Genomic DNA, 25683 nt, shown 5'->3' with positions numbered 1-25683 from the left:
ACAGACAGATAGAAGGCATTATTAGAAAGCACTGGGCCATTCTGCAGAAAGACAAAACTTTGAGCAAAGTGTTACCATCCAAACCCACTTTTATATATCGAAAGGCCCAAAATCTAAGGCACAATTTGGCCCCTAATATACCATATCCCCCAACCAAAAAAGTAAAATTTTTGGATCTAACAGGTTTTTTCCTTGTAAAAGGTGTAACGCGTGTAGAACCGCCAAGAAAAATCCTAGGAAAATAACCACCTTTCAATCAAAGGATACAGGTCAAAATTTTACCATAAAAAAAAGTTCATATCCTGCAGGTCCACTCATGTATCTTACATGATAACCTGTCCATGTGGGCTACAGTATATCGGGAGAACCACCCGAAAATTATCCGTCAGAATTAATGAACACATAAAGAATGTGAAAAAGGGTTCGCCAAACACAGCCTCTCCAACCACTTTCGCCTGTACCACAATAGAGATCCCACCTTGATGTCCTTTTGTGGGATAGACAAAGTGGAGAATCATTGGAGAGGAGGAAATATGACACAGAAGGTTTCCATGAATGAAACCGAATGGATCTATAAAATGAATACTTTGTATACGGCAGGTATGAACATTGATATCGACCTAAATTGTTTTATATCCAATTTTTAATAATAATATTTTTTTTAATTCAATAACCATTTTAAATTTTAAATTACATTTCCTAGTCTTTCAGTCCTATAGAAGTAGTAGAGTCCATTTTAACCTATGATCATATTTAGATTTTAGTCAATTTTAGGTAAATTTTTAGTTTTTATATAAAATATTAAAGATTTATGTATTTGTGATTTAATATTTATTGCGCCATTGTTGTTTAATTCTATTTTAGATTGGTTTTAATCCCCCATTCACTTCCAAACTTGGTTATGGTATTTGGCACCTTTTATATGTGTTTAATTTAATTAATATATTCAAGGTCTTAGTGTATTTATTGTTTGCTTCTTAAATGCCAGCAATGACAGATCGTATTGATCTAAAAAAATGTTCTAAGTGAGCAAGTTTAACAGAGGGGCTGAACCTTACAAGCCGAGAGGCATGGGCGGTTCAGGAAATACACATTAAGAAAGTGATTGGTGTGGACATGGTTACGATCTGCATAAATAATGCAGAGTAAGGTACGGTCACATGATCCCCTGATGACATCAGCCGTGACTGACGAAACGTACGTCGGGAACGTGAGACCATACACTTCCGGGTCTGAGGTCTGAGGAGCGCAGCGTGGAGCGGTGTCTCCTATTCCCAGCCAACGATTTTACTTTGAAGGCTTTCTATCTACAACCTTGTAGTAAGTGCAATATATCTTGAATAAATGATTATACATTAAGAATTACTGCACCATGAGAGCGTTTTTTATGTCCCTATTTATGGCTTGGCTTCCTGATTGTGGCATCGTTCTGGCTGTTGTATGTACACCTATGGAAATGGGATGCACAAGATGTTAATGTGAAATACACAGCGTGTTTGACCCCCTGTAATTAAGGGGTCCAGTGGATCTGGTAAGCGGTATTTATACACATCTCACTGGGTGATCGTGTGGAGGTGAAGGCTTTGTTAAGGAATCACTCCTATCAAGTCTGTGTTTTCATGATTGGCCGTTCTGATTGACCAAATTGCTTTGGACACTAGAGACTTTATTTGCATGATTTCATTTGCACGTTATTTAATTCAATCAAGTGATATATTTTGTTCAGCGCTACTACCCCCCTTTTTTTCTCACTTTACTACGTTATTCACGTTTATGTAGCAGCTTACATTGTGGGAGAAATTCCACTTTAAATCACGTTTTTTATTTATTTATTTATATATTCATTTGCGCAGTTTTTGGTATTTATACCCTTAAGTTCAGAATGGAGTCCATTCGCACGGTGGTGGCATCCCTTTATTAAGGGGACTTTCTTGCTTCTATCGACATCAAGGATGCTTACTTGCACATTCCAATATGTGCCGGACAGCAGCGCTTCCTCTGTTTTGCTGTGGGAGAGGAGCATTATCAGTTCATAGTGTTACCCTTTGGTCTCGCCTCTGCTCCTCACGTCTTCACAAAAGTGTTGGCCCCGATTCTGGCATTGCTACGTCAGTGGGGGATTGCGGTACTGGGCTACCTGGACGACCTCCTCCTCTGAGCGGAGTCCTCCGCTGCCCTTATGAACGATGTAGAGATCATTAAACAGACCCTAAAAGAGTTTGGTTGGCTTCTAATGTACCAGATGTTTGCTCTGATTCCATCCAGGAAAATGGATTATCTGGGTCTGACTCTAGATTCAGCTCTAGCCAAAATGTTCCATCCTCTGGAATAAACTCCGGAAGTTGCCTGCTGTGATTTATCTACTGCTGTCCAGCAGGTGGCCCTCCGGACTTGCATACGGGTGCTGGGCCTGATGGTATCTACCCTCGAGGTTGTTACGTTTGCACAGTTCCATATGAGGTCCCTTCAGTGGTGGATCCTGGTAAAATGGGACAAGTTACATAGTCAGGTTAAAATAAGCCACAAGGCCATCTGGCTCAACTAATAAAAAACAAAAAACAGTAAAGAAAACCCAACCATACAATCCCATATACACAATCCTATACCTGCAGTTGATCCAGAGGAAGGTGAAAATCCCAGCAAAGCATGATCCAATTTGCTACAGCAGAGGAAAATAAAATTCCTTCCTGATCCCCCAAGAGGCAATCAGATATTCCCTGGACCAACTTTACCTATAGATATAATAGTACCCATTTATATTACACCTAGAAAATAATCCAGGCCTTTTTTAAAGCAATCTAATGAGCTAGCCAGAACCACTTCTGGAGGGAGTCTATTCCACATTTTCACAGCTCTTACGGTGAAGAAACCTTTCCATATTTGGAGACTAAATCTGTTTTCCTCTAGACGTAAAGAGTGCCCCCTTGTCCTCTGCGTTGACTGTAAAGTGAATAACTCAACACCAAGTTCACTATATGGACCCCTTATGTATTTATACATGTTGATCATATCCCCCTTAATCTCCTCTTCCCAAGAGAGAAACAATTCAGTTCCTCTAATCTTTCCTCAAAGCTGAGGTCCTCCATTCCTCTTATCAGTTTGTTTGCCCTTCGCTGCACTTTCTCCAGTTCCCCGATATCCTTTTTTGAGAACTGGCGCCCAAAACTGAGCTGCATATTCCAGATGAGTTCTTACTAATGATTTGTACAGGGGCAAAATTATATCACTCTCTCTGGAGTCCATGCCTCTTTTAATACAAGAAAGTACTTTGCTTGCTTTGGAAACCGCAGCTTGGCATTGAATGCTATTATTAAGCTTAGGATCTACCAGAACACCTAGATCCTTCTCCACTATGGATTCCCCCAGTTCTATTCCCCCTAGTATGTATGATACATGCATATTCTTAGCCCCCATGTGCATAACTTTACATTTATCAACATTAAACCTCATTTGCCACACAGTTGCCCAATGAAACAGTGCATTGAGGTCAGCTTTTAAGTTGGAGACATCCTGAAAGGAAGTTATTCCATTGCAAAGCTTGGTGTCGCCTGAAAAGACTGAAATGGTACTTTTAATCCCAGACCCTGTATCAATTATAAAGATATTAAAAAGTAAGGGTCCCAACACTGAGCCTTGGGGTACGCCACTGATAACCTTTGACCATTCAGTGTAAGAATCATTAACCACTACTCTCTGAATTCTATCTTTTCTATCCATTTACAAACTGATCTTTCCAAGCCTGTAGACTTTACCTTACACATGAGCCGTGAGTGGGGAACTGTGTCAAAAGCTTTTGCAAAATCCAAGTTTACTACATCCACAGCCACCCCTCTGTCCAAGGTTTTACTTTACCTCCTCATAAAAAGAAATCAGGTTTGCTTGACAACTTCTGTCTTTCATGAATCCATGCTGTCTGTTGATTAAAATATTTTTTTCCAGCAAGAACTCATCTATGTGGTCTTTTATTAAACTCTCCAGTATCTTCCCAACGATAGAAGTTCGACTAACAGGTCTATAGTTACTTGGCAAAGACTTTGATCCCTTTTTAAATATAGGCACCACAACTGCGCTATGCCAATCCAGCGGTACTTTTCCAGTCCTTAACGAGTCCCTAAAAATTAGAAACAAAGGCTTAGAAATTACAGTACTTAATTCTTTTAGGATGCGTGGGTAGATGCCATCTGGTCCAGGCACTTTATCCATCTTTATTCTGTCTAAATATTTCTGGACCATATCACTTTTGAGCCATTGTGGATCATTTGGGGCTGTGTCAATACCATCCTCATTATGGTCATGAGCCCCCCCATGCTCCTTTGTATACACAGATCTGAAGAAAGTATTTAATAAATTTGCCTTCTCTTTGTCCCCAGTCACCCACTCCAGATTATTTTATAACGGGCCTACATGCTCAGACTTAACCTTTTTACTATTAATATATTAGAATTTTTTTGGGTTTGTCCTCCTATCTTTTGCAATCTGTCGTTCATTTTGAATTTTTGGCTTTGTTAACTTTGGCCATAAGCCACATAGGTTTTATTTTTAGTCTTTTAAACATTTTGCCCATGGGAAAATACTTTGCAATGAGTTTGCATACAGTCTTTTTGAAAAATTCCTATTTCTGTTCTGTGTTCATTGATGCCAATATTCCCTCCCAGTCTAAGTCCTGGAGAGCAGCCCTCATCCTTGGAAAATTTGCTCTCTTAAAGTTAAGTGTTTTTGTATTTCCTGTATGCCTTTTTTTGCTTACAGTTAACATTAAATGAAATTCTATTATGGTCACTGCTACCCATATGTTCTTTTATATGAACATTATTAATAAGCTCTGCATGGTTTGAGATTACCAGGTCCAACAGAGCATCGTTTCTAGTCGGGGCCTCAATAAACTGTACCATAAAATTGTCTTGTAATAGGTTTATTAATTTTTGCCCTTTAACTTTTTCAGCAGGGCCATTACTCCAGTCAATGTGTGGGTAGTTAAAATCCCCCATTATGATCACTGTCCCAGCCCTTGCAGTCTTTTCTATCTGTGCAAGGAGCTGAGTCACCACCTCCTCATTAATACTTGGAGGTCTATAACAAACTCCAATGATAATCTTTGTATTACGTACACCTATGTACATTTCCACCTATACTGCTTCAGACTCATCACACTCTCCATCAACTAGTACCTTTTTCACACTCACTTTGAGATCACTTCTCACATAGAGACAGACACCACCACCCCTCCATTTTACCCTGTCTTTCCAGAGAGCATAGCCAGGAAAATTAATAACCTAGTCATGTGAAGAAATGAAACCAAGATTCAGCAATACTTATTAAATCCTAGTTCTCCTCGTGAACCAGAGCTTCCAACTCACCTATTTTGCTTAGCAGACGTCTGGCATTGGTGAACAAACAATTTATTTCATTGTCACATTTTGCACACTTATTTTGCATTTTTTTTTGGTGGAAATAGTATAATTTCCAATGGTTGTTTGTAAATGGGAACCTTCTTATTCTCTGCCATTACTCTCCCTCCATCTTTCCCTATTCCACCCACCAATAGGGGCTGACCACTGTCTGACCTGTCTGCCCCATTATAATCGAATTCACCCTCCCCTCAATCCTAGTTTAAATACTCCTCCAGCCTTCCCATAAGCCTCTCCCTAGCACAACAGACCCCCTTCCATTTAGGTGCAAACCATCTTTAGCATATAGGTTGCACCCCAAAGTGAGCCCAGTGCTCTAAAACCCAAATCTCTCCCTCTTACACCAGGTCTTTAGCCATGCATTCAGCGCTCTAATCGCTCCCTGTCTTTCCTGTGTTGTGCATGGCACAGGCAATATTTCAGAGACTATCACCTTGGAGGTCCTTCCCTTCAACTTGCAGCCTAGTTCATTAAATTGGTTCTTAAGGAGCCTCCACCTTCCATATATTCTGTCATTGGTTCCAGTGTGGACCAAGAGAGCTGGGTCATGCCCAGCCCCTCCCAGTAATTTATCAACCCGGTCCACCACATGCCGAACCCTGGCACCAGGGAGACAGCAAACCATTTGGTTGAGGTGATCCTGGCGACAAATTATTCTATCAGTCCTTCTGATTATAGAATCCCCAATTACCACCAACTGTCTAGGCCTACCTACAGTCCCCTCACCACCTCTACTAGACAGGCTGCTCTCTCCCAGCTGTTAGGGATAGCAGTGACATCTAGGGCTGCCACCTCTGAGCTTGCCACCCCCACATCTTAACCCAACGTGGCAAATCTGTTGGGGTGCTCAAACCCAGGGCTGGCCTTCCTTTTCTGTGAGCCCCTACCACTCCCTCTGACTGTATTAACCCATCTTCCTACCTGATAATCTTGACTTAACCCTCCACCCTCCCCATTAACGCCACTAGCCACCTGCTGTCACGTACCTGATCCGAAGCCGGAGTGTAGAGAGGGCTCCCCCTTGCGGCTAGGTGCAGAGCACCCCTGGAAGTGGGACAGGGAGTGCTGTGCCTGAAGTAGCACGGGTTGCCGGTTGGGATGACCAGATGGAAGCAGGAACAAAGCTTGTTGTGAAGTTCCAAGCAGGTCCGGAACACTTTGGCAAGCCAGGCAGTAGCAAGGTGCAAACAGGAACAGACTGGGAGAATGCTGTAGAGAAGTCAGGAGCCAAGCCGAGGTCAAGTATTGGAGAAGACAACAGGAATCCAAGAGTAAGCCAAGGGGTCAGGAGCCAGGAGAAACAACGTCAAACAGTCCGGGTCGGCAACAGGAAATCACAATCAGCAGGTTTACAGGGCACAGGGAACACGGGAGGCTGTTGATCATCCAGCAACTAGTTGTTGTGATTGCTGGCTTTAAGTAGGCCGTTTGGCGCCAAGCGCCATTACGCACTTGCGTATGCGCGTGCGCATTGGCGCGTGCACATTCCGGACTGCGTTTGCCCGTGATTGGGTGCGCATGCGTATTCGCGCCAATGCGCAAATTCGCTGATTGGCCAAGATGTTGGTAGTACCCTGACACCTGCTTAGCGAGCAGAGGACCCCTTTCAAGGTTGTCAGTTCTACCCAGTGTTGCAATTTGCTCCTCCAGATCTCTAATGTGAGCTTCCCACTCACATCTGTTGCAGCAGTATCCATCCTGGAGCGGTTGCTCCATTGTATACATGCGGGACACTGCACTGCACAAAATCTTCAATCTTGCTAGCACACTTTTTCCCAGTTACAACAATAATGCAACTAATAGAAAATTTCAGATGTTACTTACTGGTCAGAGGACTCCTGTTCAAATCTCCTGTTTTAAACACTGGTTTTTAACTCACCACTTAGTCAAGGTCCACTTGGTCAGAGATCCGGCAAGCAAAAAGGTGGCAAGCTCAAGAAAGGGCAAGCTCAGAAATGAGTCCTACAGAAAGTTATATAGGACATGAAGCACCTGTGACAAATTAACCACTCCCCTTAATTAGTAGTCTGAAGGAAGAAAAGAGATAAAAAAAAAGGCTCTGAACAATCAGGTTCGGCTGAGCCGGGTAACCAGGGGGTCCCTGGTCTGATGGCTTCACTCTCCGGCTCTTCGGCAGGTCAAATCTTTTCTCCCCTTGTATTGGACAGTGGACACCATGGTTGCCAGTCTGTCTGGGTGGGAGGTGTCCTGGGACTGAGCTCCGCTCAGGGTTGGTGGATGCTGGGAGAGTCCAGACTAATGATCAAAGTCTTAGAACTTTGGGCAATCGGGCTGTCCTGGATCACTAGACAGATTGTCTCCCCGGGGGCTTCCGGTACAGATCCATTCGGACAATGCCCCGGCAGTGGCCTATGTCAATCATCAGAGCAGAGCAAAGAGTGTGTTGGCAGCCCAGGAAGTAGCCCACATCCTCCGGTGGGCAGAACACTTTGTTCCGGCCCTCTCCACTGTACACATTCCAGGAGTGGAAAACTGTCAGCAGACTATCTCAGTCAGCAGGCATTTGTTCAAGGGGAGTGATCCCTTCACCCAGACGCGTTTTATCAGATATTTCTTTGGTAGGGCATCTTCGAGGTGGATCTGTTGGCATCCCGGCTCAACAGAAAGGTACTGATGTTTGTGGCAATGTCACGGGATCCTCTGGCGAATGGCACAAACGCACTGGTTGCCCTGTGGGACCAGTTTCATCTGATTTATGCCTTTCCTCCTCTCAAGCTTCTGCCACGACTTTTGCGCAGGATGGAAGTTAAAAGGGATTCCAGATTCTAGTAGCCCTGTATCAGCCTTGCGTGGTCTTGGTACGCCGACCTAGTGTGATTGGTCACTGACGTCACTTGGAGACTGCCTCTCAGGAAGGATCTACTGTCCCAAGGGCTGATCTTCCAACCTGCTTTGCAGTCGCTGCCTTTGACGGCCTGGTTGTTGAAAGCCGGGTGCTGAAGAAAAGAGGTTTGCCTCGGTCAGTGATTCCGACACTGCTGAAGGCTTTGAAGTCTACCTCTGGGAATATCTACCATTGTGCATGGAAAGCGTACATTTTGTGGTGTGTGACGATTGGTGTTCACCCTCATTCTTTTTCGTGGCTTGGATTTTGACCTTCCTTCAATGAGGTGTTGAGCAGAAATTGGCCTTGAGTACCATCAAGGGCCAGGTGTCGGCCTTGGCAGTCTTCTTTCAGCGACCCCTGGCCATGCACTCCCTGGTGCATACCTTTTTATTCAAGAGGTTTGACATCTGACTCCACCGGTGCAGTCTCCTCTACTGCCATGGGATCTGAACTTGGTGCTTTCAGTTCTCCAAAAGCCTACCTTTAAAAATTTTTGGGAAATTCCTCTGCTTATGCTGTCCCAGAAGGTGGCCTTTTTGTTGGCTATCACCTCTGCTCGCAGGTTGTCGGAGCTGACGGTGTGATCTTGTCGTACCCCCTACCTGGTGGTCCACAAAGAATCATGTCTGTCGTTCCTTTTTAAAAAAGTAGTCTCTGATTTCCATTTGAATGAAGACATTGTATTGCCTTCCCTGGGTCCTAGGTCAAAACATCCTAAAGAATTTGCTTTGCATGCCCTGGATGTTGTTCTGGCGATTCTGGTGTATTTAAAAGCCACTGAGTCTTTTCGGTGGCCAGACTCACTGTGATCACGGATGGGCCAGATGGATCAGAGAGACGGTGACTTAGGCCTATTCTATCAAGGGTCAGGCTCCTCCTTCTCCTGTAACAGCGAACTCTAGTCAGGTGCTTAGTGCTTCTTGGGCCTTCCGTCATTAGGCGTTAGTGGCACAGGTTTGCTCTAAGTAGATCTTCTAAGTAGCTCTAAGTAGGTTTTCCTAGAGGTAGACTTTGGAAAGTGCGGTCTGCGGTGCACACTTTCACTAAATTCTACAAAGTTGATGTGTTGTAGATGTTTCCTTTTGGCCGCAAAGTTTTACAGGCTGCTGTTTAGAGGGTCTGTTCCCTCTTTGAGGGTGTATTGTTCAGGTTGGGCTCCAGTTGTTTTTTTTTTTTTGAACTCCTGTTTACCTGGTTGGCTCTTGTTTAGCCTTGGTTTTTTTTGTTGTCCAACCCCTCATGTTTAGCACTGCTTGGGGACGTTCCTGTGGTTCTGAATAATGGAGAGCTTTGTCCGTCAATGAACAAAACGAAAATGTGATTTTTGTACTTACTGTAAAATCCATTTCTTTGAGTTCATTGACGGACGCAGCGGCCACCCTTCTATGGAGTTTTTATACTTCTGACACTGCTTGTTACTAAACTGAAGGCCTATAGCAGAGAGGGGGGATGGGATATATACCACTTAGGACTGCCCATAGGCGTAGCCAAGCCATTTTTCTGCTCAGTGTCCTACACCTGTAGGGGGCAATATAACCCTGAGGTCCGCTAATTAACCCAGAGAAACGGATTTTACGGTAAGTACAAAAAAATATTTTTTTTCAGCTGTAAAAACGCTCTAACTATGAAAAACACTAAAAAAAGGCAGCTATTCTGCATTTATGGAAGTATAGAAAAGGCTAAAAAACGCTACTGCAAAACACATTCTAAAGCTACAGCTTTCTACAGCTAACGCTACTGGCATATAAGTCCAGTGTGCATGAGGTCTTAATGTTGATAAATGTAGTTATGCACTTGTCGGCTAAAAACATCTACATATTAGGTGAAGAACAGCAGGGATAGTCAATGATAGAGAAGTATCTTGGTGTTCTGGTAGATCTTAGACTTAATAGCAATTAGGGATGGGCTTGGGCATGTACTGATCAAGCCCGCCAGGAAGCCGACACTGCACATCGCCAATCATAGGCAGCACGTGTATGTGCAGCTGCCGGTTGGGAAATACCTCACTGCCTATGATTGGCAGTGTGCAGTGGCGGCTTCCTGGTGGGCTAGTTTCGAACACTTGCAATGCCAAACTGCAGCTTCTAAACAGGGGTGCTTAAGCTTTTGAAGAGCGAGGTCCACTTAAGTGATCTGGTATTCAAAAAATATATAACAAGATACAGGACAAACAAAGACAAAACAGACAAAGAGACAAAGACAGTTGGGACTTTAAATGAGGCGGTGCCTGCCCAAGGCTAGCCGCCTCCATCCCTGTTCATTGTATAAGGGGGGAAGGGGAATATGAAGGATAAGAAGGGGGATAAAAAAGGATAATTCAGGGGATCGGCATGTTGGTAAAATCTATAAATTGTGGTATAAATTATATATAAAATAAAAATACATGACATATCATCAATGTAAAATAGTTTATAGAAAAGCCGATGCCCTATATAGGTATTAATGAGGTAAAACGGGAAAGGGGGGGGACAAAAACGGGACTTTAAATGAGGTGTGCGGAGTCGGTGGTCACAATAACGAATGCAATTGTACAAAGATGAAGGTTTTAATGTATGTCATGAAGAAATAGCATATACAGCATAAACACATTGATACAGGTAACATCAACAATACATGCGTGAAATGGCACAATCCCAATGTAATAAAAGACATCGTAAATACCAAGTCATAACTCAAGAAATACACAATGAGAAAAGTAGATCATTGATAAAAACATTAAAAAAAAAAAAAGTAACATGTTAATATTGGTAAGGAGTGCATCCATATTAGACTCGACGCGTTTCGTGGATACATTCCACTCGTCAGGAGCCAAGTACACCCCAAATCATAATTTCAAGGGAAGGTAATTTCAGACAAGGTGTTGTAGATGGGTACTCCCAAGAGGTCAGAGAAGTCTGTTCCGGGAGCTGTAGGAGCCCAGACTGGGGACACAGGCATACTATAATGTCATGAAGGTGACAAGAGTGTTTGGAAGATGAAATCAAGGTATTAATCTCCAAGGATATCTATGGGTAAAGATGTTAGATTAACATAAGGAAAGTATTCACTGTGACTACAGTGACAGGTAGGAAGTAATAGAGTTGGTATAAAGGGTAAATCTAGAAGTAAATATAAATACCTAGATGATTTAAATTAATCGAGGGAGATAAGCTGGATCATCTGAAAAATTTCAGGAATGCTGAAAAAGGAGAAAACCAATTGATAAAAATATATAAGAGTATATATACATATATATATAAAGAATATAGGCAAAAGGCCACACCCAGCAATAATATTGAGTGAGTAATGGTGACTGAATAAGGTGAGGTGCAAATTATAAAAGCAAAGGTGAAAGGGTGAATGAAGGTGAAAAATGAGGGGGGGGGGGAAGTGCCTCAATGCTAGGTGACAATCAAAAGAAATGGGGAAACCATGGGAGTGAAAAATAAGGAATAAGGTGCAGAAGTGTGCAAACCACCAAGGGCAGTGATGGAGAATGTAAAAGGGTAAGGGTGCTCAGAACAGCGCCAGAGAGCAAATGAGGTGACAACAAGGAATGCCAGGAGGAATACCTGGTGTCCACAGCGATGGGGCTCCTAGCGTCACGTCCGCGCTCAAAACTGGAGGAGGCGCTGTCACGTCCAGGATCAAAGCGCCGTCCCGGATCCAGACAAACGCCACCTCCCTATGTATGAGCGCGAGAATGGAATCACATGGCATTTTTCACCTTCATTCACCCTTTCACCTTTGCTTTCATAATTTGCACCTCACCTTATTCAGTCACCATTACTCACTCAATATTATTGCTGGGTGTGGCCTTTTGCCTATATTCTTTATATATATATATATATATATATATATATATATATATATATATATATATATATATACTCTTATATATTTTTATCAATTGGTTTTCTCCTTTTTCAGCATTCCTGAAATTTTTCAGATGATCCAGCTTATCTCCCTCGATTAACTAATTTAAATCATCTAGGTATTTATATTTACTTCTAGATTTACCCTTTATACCAACTCTATTACTTCCTTCCTGTCACTGTAGTCACAGTGAAAACTTTCCTTATATTAATCTAACATCTTTACCCATAGATATCCTTGGAGATTAATACCTTGATTTCATCTTCCAAACACTCTTGTCACCTTCATGACATTATAGTATGCCTGTGTGGTGTGCCTGTGTCCCCAGTCTGGGCTCCTACAGCTCCCGGAACAGACTTCTCTGACCTCTTGGGAGTACCCATCTACAACACCTTGTCTGAAATTACCTTCCCTTGAAATTATGATTTGGGGTGCACTTGGCTCCTGACGAGTGGAATGTATCCACGAAACGCGTCGAGTCTAATATGGATGCACTCCTTACCAATATTAACATGTTACTTTTTTTTTAATGTTTTTATCAATGATCTACTTTTCTCATTGTGTATTTCTTGAGTTATGACTTGGTATTTACGATGTCTTTTATTACATTGGGATTGTGCCATTTCACGCATGTATTGTTGATGTTACCTGTATCAATGTGTTTATGCTGTATATGCTATTTCTTCATGACATACATTAAAACCTTCATCTTTGTACAATTGCATTCGTTATTGTGACCACCAACTCCGCACACCTCATTTAAAGTCCCGTTTTTGTCCCCCCCTTTCCCGTTTTACCTCATTAATACCTATATAGGGCATCGGCTTTTCTATAAACTATTTTACATTGATGATATGTCATGTATTTTTATTTTATATATAATTTATACCACAATTTTTATAGATTTTACCAACATGCCGATCCCCTGAATTATCCTTTTTTATCCCCCTTCTTATCCTTCATATTCCCCTTCCCCCCTTATATAAGTGATCTGGTAACCAGTCGCAGACTACAAAAAACTATGTGTTTTCACTGGCCCCCAAATTGCAAATGTAAACAATCCCTTACTGTACTAAATCCCCTATAAGGCTACTTTCGCACTGATGCCCTGTGGTTTCCTATGAGTTAGCTGCACTGAGCCATAGACTTTTATTACATCTTGAGGCTGTGGTGCACTTTCTGAAAGCATACCAAAACTCCTGCATTCAGAAAGCACACCAAACCCACAGGATATAATAGAAGTCTGTGGCTCAGGGCATCTAACCTGCAAGAAAGCCGCAGGTGCACTATGCTGCACCTTTGGATCAGTATGATGATGATAATAATAATAATAAAGATATAGATAAAGAAAGTGCGCTGGATATAATATAGTGAAGCTGCAACCTTAGATTCAAAATTAGGTTTATTATGATGAAGTGAAAAAGCAGGTGCGCTGAACTAATATGGACTCCTTGATCAAACAAATCACTAACATAAAGAGCAAAACAATTTGGGAAGTGCAGAACAGGGGTCTGTCACCTAAAATCAACAAAATCCTATATGTGTAAACACAAAATATGGCTGGCCTGTTCAACCAATACAAACCAGCAAAGGAGACTGATCAATGAACAGCCAATAACATAGATTAGTGCAAAATAAACGTGGGTACAAAACACAATAAATGACTGATCAATTGAACCAGTGGAATACCAGCAAAGGAAAACTGGTCAATGACCAGCCAATGAAATATACAGTGCCTTGCGAAAGTATTCGGCCCCCTTGAACTTTGCGACCTTTTGCCACATTTTCAGGCTTCAAACATAAAGATATAAAACTGTAATTTTTTTGTGAAGAATCAACAACAAGTGGGACACAATCATGAAGTGGAATGAAATTTATTGGATATTTCAAACCTTTTTAACAAATAAAAAACGGAAAAATTGGGCGTTCAAAATTATTCAGCCCCTTAAGTTAATACTTTGTAGCGCCACCTTTTGCTGCGATTACAGCTTTAAGTCGCTTGGGGTATGTCTCTATCAGTTTTGAACATCGAGAGTCTGAAATTTTTGCCCATTCTTCCTTGCAAAACAGCTTGAGCTCAGTGAGGTTGAATGGAGAGCGTTTGTGAACAGCAGTTTTCAGTTCTTTCCACAGATTCTCGATTGGATTCAGGTCTGGACTTTGACTTGGCCATTCTAACACCTGGATATGTTTATTTGTGAACCATTCCATTGTAGATTTTGCTTTATGTTTTGGATCATTGTCTTGTTGGAAGACAAATCTCCGTCCCAGTCTCAGGTCTTTTGCAGACTCCATCAGGTTTTCTTCCAGAATGGTCCTGTATTTGGCTCCATCCATCTTCCCATCAATTTTAACCATCTTCCCTGTCCCTGCTGAAGAAAAGCAGGCCCAAACCATGATGCTGCCACCACCATGTTTGACAGTGGGGATGGTGTCTTCAGGGTGATGAGCTGTGTTGCTTTTATGCCAAACATAACATTTTGCATTGTTGCCAAAAAGTTCGATTTTGGTTTCATCTGACCAGAGCACCTTCTTCCACATGTTTGGTGTGTCTCCCAGGTGGCTTGTGGCAAACTTTAAACAACACTTTTTATGGATATCTTTAAGAAATGGCTTTCTTCTTGCCACTCTTCCATAAAGGCCAGATTTGTGCAGTATACGACTGATTGTTGTCCTATGGACATATGGACAGAGTCTCCCACCTCAGCTGTAGATCTCTGCAGTTCATCCAGAATGATCAAGGGCCTCTTGGCTGCATCTCTGATCAGTCTTCTCCTTGTATGAGCTGAAAGTTTAGAGCAGGGATATGCAAACTGTGGCCCTCCAGATGTTGCAGAACTACAAGTCCCATGAAGCATAGCAAGACTCTGACAGCCACAAGCACAGTGTTGCCAACCGCCCGTAGATTTACGGACAGCCCGTAAAAACAGGGCGCTTTTCTCCTGCCCGTAAATGCCCGTAGCAGGAGAAAAGTGCCCGTAAATCTAAAACGGCGGTGGCAAGATCAGAACTGCGCATGCGCGGCACGCAGTTCCGGAGATCCGACCCCGAGGCAAGTGTTCTCTCCTCTCGCAGAGACATCGCAGACTCGCACTGGAGTGCCACGGCCGCCTGCGCCCGCCCCTGCCTCCGCCCCCGACTCCGCCCCCCGCCGTCATTAAAGTTTTCCCGGTGTCTTAATGGAAGTCTCGTACTCGCGGCGGCCGCGCGGCGGAAGTGACGTCTAAAGTTGAACCAATCGGCAGTACAGGCGCCAGTGACAGTGTGGAGTGGAGTCTGAACTGTCTGTCACTGTGGAGTATTAGAAGTCGAGGAGGATGCTGGACGGATGGTGGTGTGGTGGTCGGTGGAGTGGACAGAGCAACAGATTGTGTGACAGACAGGAGAGGCAGCCGCAGTGCACACAGAAAAACAGAGGACTGTCTGGTGAGTGGGGCTCCGAGCCTCCAACACTCAGCTAGCAGGCAGCGCAGACTGGAGTAGAGAGATGAGTCAGGAGGCAGAGGACATCAGTGTCCTGCTCCTGTGCCCCCTTCACCTCTCCACAGGCAGTGTCACAGCTTCACTCTGCAGTAATGTCACTGATATGGCTATGGAGAGGTGAAAGGGACTTAGGAGGTGGACACTGATGTGGGGAGCTAATATGAAGGGGGACATAGGAAGAAACTGCTGTGAGGGGGTGAGGAGGGCACTTCCATGTCCACCCAGGCTCTGACCACCCCCTTTACCATGACTGCAGTCTCTGACCACCCCCTGTACCATGTCCGCAGTCTCTGACCACTCCCTGTACCATGTCCGCAGTCTCTGACCACTCCCTGTACCATGTCCGCAGTCTCTGACCACTCCCTGTACCATGTCCGCAGTCTCTGACCACTCCCTGTACCATGTCCGCAGTCTCTGACCACTCCCTGTACCATGTCCGCAGTCTCTGACCACTCCCTGTACCATGTCCGCAGTCTCTGACCACTCCCTGTACCATGTCCGCAGTCTCTGACCACTCCCTGTACCATGTCCGCAGTCTCTGACCACTCCCTGTACCATGTCCGCAGTCTCTGACCACTCCCTGTACCATGTCCGCAGTCTCTGTGCACCTCCTGTTCCATGTCCGCAGTCTCTGAGCACCTCCTGTTCCATGTCCGCAGTCTCTGAGCACCTCCTGCTCCATGACCGCAGTCTCTGACCACCTCCTGTTCCATGTCCGCAGTCTCTGAGCACCTCCTGCTCCATGTCCGCAGTCTCTGAGCACCTCCTGTTCCATGTCCGCAGTCTCTGAGCACCTCCTGTTCCATGTCCGCAGTCTCTGAGCACCTCCTGTTCCATGTCCGCAGTCTCTGAGCACCTCCTGTTCCATGTCCGCAGTCTCTGAGCACCTCCTGCTCCATGTCCGCAGTCTCTGAGCACCTCCTGCTCCATGTCCGCAGTCTCTGAGCACCTCCTGTTCCATGTCCGCAGTCTCTGAGCACCTCCTGTTCCATGTCCGCAGTCTCTGAGCACCTCCTGTTCCATGTCCGCAGTCTCTGAGCACCTCCTGTTCCATGTCCGCAGTCTCTGAGCACCTCCTGTTCCATGTCCGCAGTCTCTGAGCACCTCCTGTTCCATGTCCGCAGTCTCTGAGCACCTCCTGTTCCATGTCCGCAGTCTCTGAGCACCTCCTGTTCCATGTCCGCAGTCTCTGAGCACCTCCTGTTCCATGTCCGCAGTCTCTGAGCACCTCCTGTTCCATGTCCGCAGTCTCTGACCACCTCCTGTTCCATGTCCGCAGTCTCTGACCACCTCCTGTTCCATGTCCGCAGTCTCTGACCACCTCCTGTTCCATGTCCGCAGTCTCTGAGCACCTCCTGCTCCATGTCCGCAGTCTCTGAGCACCTCCTGTTCCATGTCCGCAGTCTCTGAGCACCTCCTGTTCCATGTCCGCAGTCTCTGAGCACCTCCTGTTCCATGTCCGCAGTCTCTGAGCACCTCCTGTTCCATGTCCGCAGTCTCTGACCACCTCCTGTTCCATGTCCGCAGTCTCTGACCACCTTCTGTTCCATGTCCGTAGTCTCGAACCATCTTTTCTTTTATCATGTCTGCAGTCTCTGCAGGGGAGTCTGGAGAGGAGTCAAGAGTGAGAGCGCCTCCGGGATGGGGGTCACGGGAGAAGTTAGATGTGTGGGGCCTGCGGAGTGGAGAAAAGAGCCGTCTGACTGAGCCCTGCACAGTGCACCTGAGGGGAGGTCAGTGACAGCGCCGCCAGACCAGTCTGATGGGGGGGTCACTGATGTAAGGGGGAGAGAATACAATAATGTAAGTGGGCACTGACTTTTGTTTAACTTAAACGCATTGCTAATAGCACTATCTACATGTTTATAGTTTAATTATTCATATTTGCACGGTGTAGCACTGAAAACGGCTATTTTATGTACATTTTTGCAGTGCCAGTAAAAAATTGGTGCCGTCCGTAAATTTTTGGCATTCTGCCAGTAAATTTCACTCCGGGGGGTTGGCAACACTGCACAAGCATGACACCCAGAAGCAGAGGCATGATGGGACTTGTAGTTTTGCAACAGCTGGAGGGCCACAGTTTTCATATCCCTGGTTTAGAGGGACGGCCAGGTCTTCGTAGATTTGCAGTGGTCTGATACTCCTTCCATTTCAATATTATGGCTTGCACAGTGCTCCTTGGGATGTTTAAAGCTTGGGAAATCTTTTTGTATCCAAATCCGGCTTTAAACTTCTCCACAACAGTATCTCGGACGTGCCTGGTGTGTTCCTTGTTCTTCATGATGCTCTCTGCGCTTTAAACGGACCTCTGAGACTATCACAGTGCAGGTGCATTTATATGGAGACTTGATTACACACAGGTAGATTCTATTTATCATCATTAGTCATTTAGGTCAACATTGGATCATTCAGAGATCCTCACTGAACTTCTGGAGAGAGTTTGCTGCACTGAAAGTAAAGGGGCTGAATAATTTTGCACGTCCAATTTTTCAGTTTTTTATTTGTTAACAAAGTTTGAAATATCCAATACATTTCGTTCCACTTCATGATTGTGTCCCACTTGTTGATTCTTCACAAAAAATTACAGTTTTATATCTTTGTTTGAAGCCTGAAATGTGGAAAAAGGTTGCAAAGTTCAAGGGGGTCAAATACTTTCGCAAGGCACTGTATAAATGCATACAAATAAATACAGCTGTGTAAAGGTGCATAGTACAAACAAAAGTCCATGGTAAAAATAAAACACACTCAGTGTAGCTCCAAGTGAAAAATCCACAGCAACTGGATGTGCTGTAATACTCCTACCACCGTTAATGGGCTGGCTCCCTTACCAGAGTGAGAAATCAAAAGGGCGTTTATTGGCACTTTTCCACTGCAAGTACCGGCTCGGCTCTACTGGGCCCTGCTTGGCCCTGTTTGGTTTTCCACTGCATGGTACCACATGGTACGGTGTTGGAACGGTTCGGTACGGTTTGGTATGGTTTGCTTTTCCACTAAAGTAGTACTAAAGTAAGTGGGTGGGATAACAATCATTCTCTGACCAATCAGTGGCTAGTAGTGACAAACAGTCAAGGCTGCATGCAAAGGATTGTTGGATATGGTACCGGTACGGCCCTGCTTTTTTACTTCATCATAATAATAATAACCCTTTTTTTTTTATAAGTGCTAATATGCCTATCCCAAAAGTGCAATGTGTGTGATGTTTAAAACACTGGCACACAGGTTTCTAGAACGGTCCCAAGCAAAGTCCACTTTGTATCACTAGGACAGGAGCCGGTACTACAGAGAAAGGATTGGCTCTCCGCGGCTGCCTGCTTCCTTTGCTGCTGACACCAGCTCCATGTACTCTGATGCTCTAGGATGGCCAACCCATTGTTCTTGATCTGGGTTTGCCGATCCACCATCCCAGAGCATGGACATGCAATTTCCTGGTTTGAGGTTGCGGGGTCTGCGGGCCACTGGTTGACCACCTCTGGACTAGAGGGAAGGAATAGGGACAACCTTTGCAAAGAGTACAAGCATTACAAACCTAAATTAATGTTTTGGGACATGACAGGTTCTCCTGTATGTTTGCTTTTGCTGTGTATTAATTATTTGCACCCTTCATTAGAGATTTTCTTTGGTCTTAAAGATTGACACAAAGTAGTTGCTAGTGCACTGTTAACACAAAGTAGTTGCTAGTGCATTGTTAATTTGTAAGACCATTACTTGATAACCTTTTATTTACCATTTTTATTTCTTTTTTAAGTTTTTAGTCTTTGTCACTATGGCCTGGTTAACACCAGTACGATTTTGTCATGCGATTTTAATGCGATTTTAAAGTTCAAAGTCGTATGAGAAGTCACACTCCATTTGCAGCAATGGAACCATTGAATACAAGTTGCACTGAAGTAGTGCAGGAACCTTTTCCACAGTTGTCACTTAAGTCAGGTTCCTGCACTATTTATGTGTGATTTCAGTGCGACTTGCATTGACATATGTTAAATGAAATCTCACAGATATCAGCAGGCCCCATTTGAAATCGCACTGATAGTTGGCTTTGACGTCACACTGAAATAGCTTGACTTCAAAGCTGCGCTAGTGTGAACCAGGGCTTATACCTATTTAGGTAAAACTTCTTTCTTATTTTCCTATTAGAAATAGTTACAGTATATAGTACCAATAGTTTTTGCAGAGTATTTTGTCACTAGCTCTTTTAGTAATAGGGAAATATGACTTATTTTGCAGCTCAAAAGTAAAGGGATAGACAACCACTGCTTTGACTACAATCCTCCTAATGAGCATGACATTTCAGGACAGAAAATTATCTTATACCCATGTCATGGTATGGGGCAGAATCAGGTAAGAACATAGTCTGCTTTCTTCATGCTAAACGCGCTATATAAATGTATAAATGTTGTTTTACAATGGAAGCAATACAAAAAGAACAGGATACATTTTCATATAAGTACATGATACAGCAGGCACATATAAGGAATGTTGGGTTTACATATTCTTTAAATGTTGTTCTTAATATACAGTCAGTGCTGTACAATATGTATATAAGAAGGTGTTCTGTCCAGTGGTCAGAACTTAAAGATGGTTAGATGGTCAGGACAAATTTAGGGACTCAATGTAAGATGAATGTAATGTGTGAACAAGCCCATAGAAATTCCCTAATCACTTGATTGAACTCAAGCCCGATCACCTGTGAAGGCTTATACATATAGGGCACAGGCATTGGGTTAAGCCACGTCCAGACGAAGCTACGCTACGTTAGAAGCGAAACGCGTTGACGTCATCACTACCGCCAGTGCAACCACGAGAGTTCCAGACGCTGATGGCGGGCAGAGCGGACTGAAGCGAGGCAACCGGGAACATCATCTACACCATCAGCGGAGGATAGGAATCGGAACTACCTCGTCACAGGACAGAGGTCAGGTAAGTGAAACATCGCACAAGTAGGCAGACTACTTTACAAAGGGGTGAAGCATCAGCCAATTGGCTGACAGAGCATTTGGCTGCAGTGTTAAGACTACCGAGGCATTTCCTCCATCAGACAGCCTCAAGCACTCCAAAAGCACACTCTGCATAGTCCCCACCCGATGCTTCAGAAAAACCATACCTGACACTCCACTATACCGCTGCAACGAACTAAATCATCTCTCCCCCGCATAACAACACACCCTTCAGGAATAGGGAAGGGATCAAAAACGGCATTTCAGCCATTGATGTCCAAGGACAGACAACATTCCCATATACACCTAGGTCCCTGAAGAGAGTGACAATTCAGAAGGGAAAAGGGTGAAGTAACGGCATTAGCCGCCAGAGTCACGGGTCACTGCACCGACTCTGCATAAGTCCCTATATATCCCCAACCACCACAGATGATGTATAATGGCGAAATAGCCATCCCGACAAGCCTGCCACATAATACTCTCACTTATACTGCTTAGTTAAGCACAAAGTGACTAATTACCCAGAATATCCCGAACGTCCACAGGAACACATCACAGGGAAGCACTTATTGTGGTGTACACCACCTGCATTATTTATATCTCTTTGATACTTTTTACCCCTGTGATGACATTTACTATTCACCGGCCGGTACCCTGTTAATTGTTTTATGTTGTATGTCTTGTTTCTTGTTTATACTGGTTACAAAATGCACATGATTAGTATCTGAACGGTTATGTATTCACATATGATTTTTCTACAATAAATTGCTATGATTCACTTCTTACATTGAGTCCCTAAATTTGTCCTGACCATCTAACCATCTTTAAGTTCTGACCACTGGACAGAACAATCAATTCCGGATTCAGATTCACTATTTCCTGTCTGTTACAGCCAGCAGACATATCTAACCAAGCTAATCTGTGCTTGGTTAAATGCAGTGAAGGGCAAGAGAAACCTTGAGGTCTACCCCTAATGTCTCCAAAAAGAGTATCTGTCATCTACCCAATGCTATCACATGGGGGTTTATTAATCCCTTGTGATCGCAATCAAGTAAAAATAAATTAATAAAATAAAAAAAATTTAAATCTATTAAGAAACATTTATGTAAAATTGACGTAACCCCCTATGCCCTGCACACATTCGCAAACGCATGCCCAGGGTGTGCACTCATATGTCAGAGTGAGATCAATAATTTTAGCACAAGGGATCCTTGTTAACCCTAAACTGAGTAAAGGCTTTTAAAGCATCACCTATGGAGATTTTGAGTACCATAGTTTTTTTTGCGATATCGCAGGCACATGCAATTTTAAGACTTGGCATATTTGCTATATATTTACTTGACACAACCTCATCTTTTATATTTTACCTTTTACCTAAAATGGGTATTATATTGTGTGTTTGCACTAACATTTATTTTATTATATTTCTTTCTAAAAATGTGCATCTAATAAAAAGTTGCGCAAATAACATGTGACATAAAAATTTGCAAATATCATCTTTTTATTCTACTGGACCTTTGCTTTCAGAAAATATATAGTGTTCTGGGAGTTTAAGTAATTTTATTGCCAAAAATGAAGATTTTATATGTGTGCAAAAATGAAAAAAAAATTGCCCTAGAACCCAAGTGGTTTATTTGCATTTTGTAACTTGTAGCTCTAAGCTCAAACGCTCAGCAAGCAAAAACATTGTTTCTCTATCGTTCATTGACAAATGCGGCTCCATATTCTTCTTAACCATTGGGTTATGCTGCCCCCTACAGGAGTAGGACACTAGGCAGGAAAAAACATTGTGTGAAAAAACTATATTAATCCCCACGCTAATAGATCAAATAAATATATATGTATATAAACATATCAACTTAATAATAACCGTGAATAAATACTTTCCATAAAATCAAGTGTAAATCAATAAATATATATGGTGTATAAATAATGTGCAAAAAATAGGAATATGCAGCAGCTGCAACTCTAAGCAAATCTTAGGAAATATATTAAAACCAAAATTAAGCAGCGCTAGCATTAAACAAATGTGTTAAAATGTGACATAATTTTACAAATTCATTAAAAGTCCTTATAACGTGATCCAAATAAAGTGCTCAGTGCAGAAATATTCAAAGGTGCTCCAAGGTGATAGGTGACCCCTCTTGGTTCCCCACTCACCACAATGCCAGATTGTTTAAGCCTTGAGTATATATTGCACAAAAGCCTTCTTGACCAGGATCTTTGGTAATCTCTCATAAATCGTTGGATATAGGTATGGTGTAATCTGCCTCCGTATCCACCATTAAAATATAGAAAGGCCATACATGGTGAAGTATGCTTAAACAGTTTATTGATGTTTACAAAGTCAAAGACATACTCACAAACATGTATTGAGGTATCGCATGTATCACAGCCTCGTGTAAGCCGCGCTTGGCGTGCGTTCCACGGTGTTACCAGGAATTGCTTGACTGGAAGTGACGTCTCGTCCGTAGCCGGAAGTTGCGTCAACGCGTTTCGCCCTCCTCCAGGCCTTTTTTAAAGACATCACATCCGGTTTACGGACTTAATTTATATCTTATTTTAAGGCTAGCGTCATATCCTGATTTGAAAAAACATTACCATGCCTATGGGGCAGTCCCTGAGGGCATACACCCACTCACTCTGCTAAAGTATTCAGTTTGTTTCTGCCTAGTTTAGAAGTAGGGCCTAGTTCCCTGCTGGGACTTCGGTCTTAGCATGTTTTTTATTTGAAAGGGAGCCTTTTGTTAAAAATTTTATTTTTTAGCTAGTTATGTTCCTGAGAGAACCGGACTGGATATTCTAGATCTTTAAGGTCTCCCAGTCTGGCCAGGGAGCGTGTGCAGGTCACAGCTCCTGCACTAGGCCTCGCCACAACAGAGCCCCAATAGACGGGGGCTGGCCCACGAGTGAAACACCTTACCGGGACTCACACGACCTGGTTTGGCCTGAGTCGCAGTGTACCTCTTGGCCGTCAGCACCCCCTATTCCAGGATGGGGAAGTGGTCTGCCTGGAGTGGTGCCCATCCAGTCCATGTGTGGTAAGTAGTGTCCCCCCTTCCCCTTTGTTGTCCCTCGGGGGGACACGGGCCCCTCCTTGGGATGGTCGGACCCCCGGGTTCCTTTCCTTTCCCCCCAGCTCCTCTAACAGCCAGGGTGGTCTTTTGGGCCAAACCTACCCCCCCTCCCAGGGTGAGGTAGGACCTGGCTTTGCCACTTGCTCCAGTAGGGGGGGGGTGGATGTGGTTGTTGCTGACCGGGCTGTCCGGATCGCACATGGGGGTCTTTGAGCAAGTTCCCGGCCCCCTGGGGGTTAGTGACTGTGGCAGGGATGTCCTTTGGGCTCCCTGCGGTGGTTATAGGCTGGAGGGGGGGGGGGCTGATGTCTCTTCTTCTGTGGGTCTGCATCCCCCCTGTGGCTGGATCAGGCAAAAAATTTAGTCCACGGCTTTGCAGCCTACTCGCGGCTGTCAGGGTACCTGACCAAGCTGACCAAGTGCCTGCCCAAGCTGAGCAGACGGTACTGTCAACAGATGCGCGCCCCTCCCGGCCAGATCAGGCCGAAAATCGAGGCCGCTGCCTACTCGCGGCGGTCTGGGTACCTGACCAAGCTGTCCGAGTGCCTTGCTAAGCTGACCGATGCCTGATCATGCTGAACGGATGCTGACAGATTACCTCTTGCGGCCAGATCGAGCCAAAAATTGATGCCGCGACTTGCGGCCTACTCGCGGCTGACGGGGCTGGCTGTCTGAGTGACTGACTAGGCTGTCTGAACTGCTGATTAAGCTAGCAGAGCTGATGATGTACTCGTGACCAAATCGGACCCCAAATTTAGGCCATGGCTTTGAGGCCTACTCACGGCTGGCGGACCGAGCTGCTGGCCAAGCTGACCGAGCTTGAGCTGCTGACCGTGGTGATAGAGCAGCAGATGGGCATCCGCCCCCACCCCCCCTAAAGGGGGGTGGATATATGGACTGCCTGGCACTCCCCTTGAACCCAGGGGCTGCTGTGGGGGCATTGTTGTGTGGGGGTACTCTGCGCGCCGGCACCACAGCGGGCCCCCTCCTTTTTTCTAAGGGGCTATGTCTTTTTAGGTCCTTTATGGTGGTCCTTTTGTGGACCTTTAACCGGTGTCTCCTTGCGGGACTGTGGTCGGCAACCTCCCCTGCTTGTTATGCTCTCAAGGTGAGCTTAGCATATAGCGACTCTACTGGGTCTGCGTCCACGCACTTCGGGTGTGCTGCGGTTAGGATGATTCCTTTTTTTACTGCACATGCTTATGCAAGGGCGCTGATAGGTGCACTGATTGTATCGTGCAGAAAATTTTAACATGGGGGCATTGGTACCTTCGGGGCCTGCAGATTCCCTAAAAGCGGCAAAGGTACTCCCTTTTCCCGCCTACTGTGCCAAAACTGTCGCGAGTCAGTGGAGTTGTTCTAAATGCAATAATGGTAACCATGCGTGGTGTGGCTAAAAATCTGGTCTGCGGACCAGGCTTGTAAAGGCTCTATCAGATCTCCCCTTTACGGAGGCCTGCCTTTTTGGGTCCTGTTGAATGAACTGATCTAAGGACTCACAGGTGGGAAGAGTACTCTTCTTCCTCTATCCACGAGGGCAAGTCACCGTGTAATAGAAGGGGCCCCTATTTTGTGGTATAGGCCCCTCCAGATCTGCGGACAAATCTCCGTCTGCATGAAGGGACGCCCTCACCGGTATCTGGGGGGGGGGGGGGGGTCTTTGTTTTCTGTCCAGACCCAGTCTATGCCTATCTTCAGATCGTTTGAGGGATCTATGAGAGGTGGTACAAAATCTGCTGTTGCAAAGGATGATTGTGACGGTTCCCTCTCAGGAATGCTTTCATGGGTTTTATTCAAACCTGTTTACTGTTCCCAGAAAAGAAGGGAAAGCGTACAATTCTGGACCTCAAGGCTCTGAACCGCTTTGTGCAGGTACAGAGGTTTCAAATGGGGTCCATTTGCACGGTAGTGGCGTTCCTACACCAAGGGGATTTTTTGGCCTGTATCGAGGACACATATCTGCACATCCCTATTTATGCTGGACGCCAGCCTTTTCTTTTCTTCACTTTGCTGTAGGGGAGGAACATTCTCAATTTGTGATATTACCCTTTGGTCTCGCCTCCGCCCCCAGGGTCTTC

At 44.4% G+C, this 25683-nt stretch overlaps 1 protein-coding gene across 1 annotated transcript in view; it reads left to right on the top strand.

Moving 5' to 3' along the window:
- Positions 1–25683, top strand: part of GALNT12 (polypeptide N-acetylgalactosaminyltransferase 12) — a 585857-nt gene that overhangs the window by 400106 nt on the left and 160068 nt on the right. The window contains exon 8 of the mRNA XM_082258648.1: positions 19819–19932. Within this exon, the coding sequence (XP_082114774.1) occupies positions 19819–19932 (114 nt within the window). The remainder of the gene's footprint in view (positions 1–19818; positions 19933–25683) is intronic.

This window comes from Pelophylax lessonae (assembly GCF_965119305.1).
Source record: "Pelophylax lessonae genome assembly, chromosome: 5".
Lineage (NCBI taxonomy): Eukaryota > Metazoa > Chordata > Amphibia > Anura > Ranidae > Pelophylax > Pelophylax lessonae.
The sequence above is the reverse complement of the archived record's forward strand: the minus strand, read 5'-3'. Positions and strand labels throughout refer to the sequence as shown.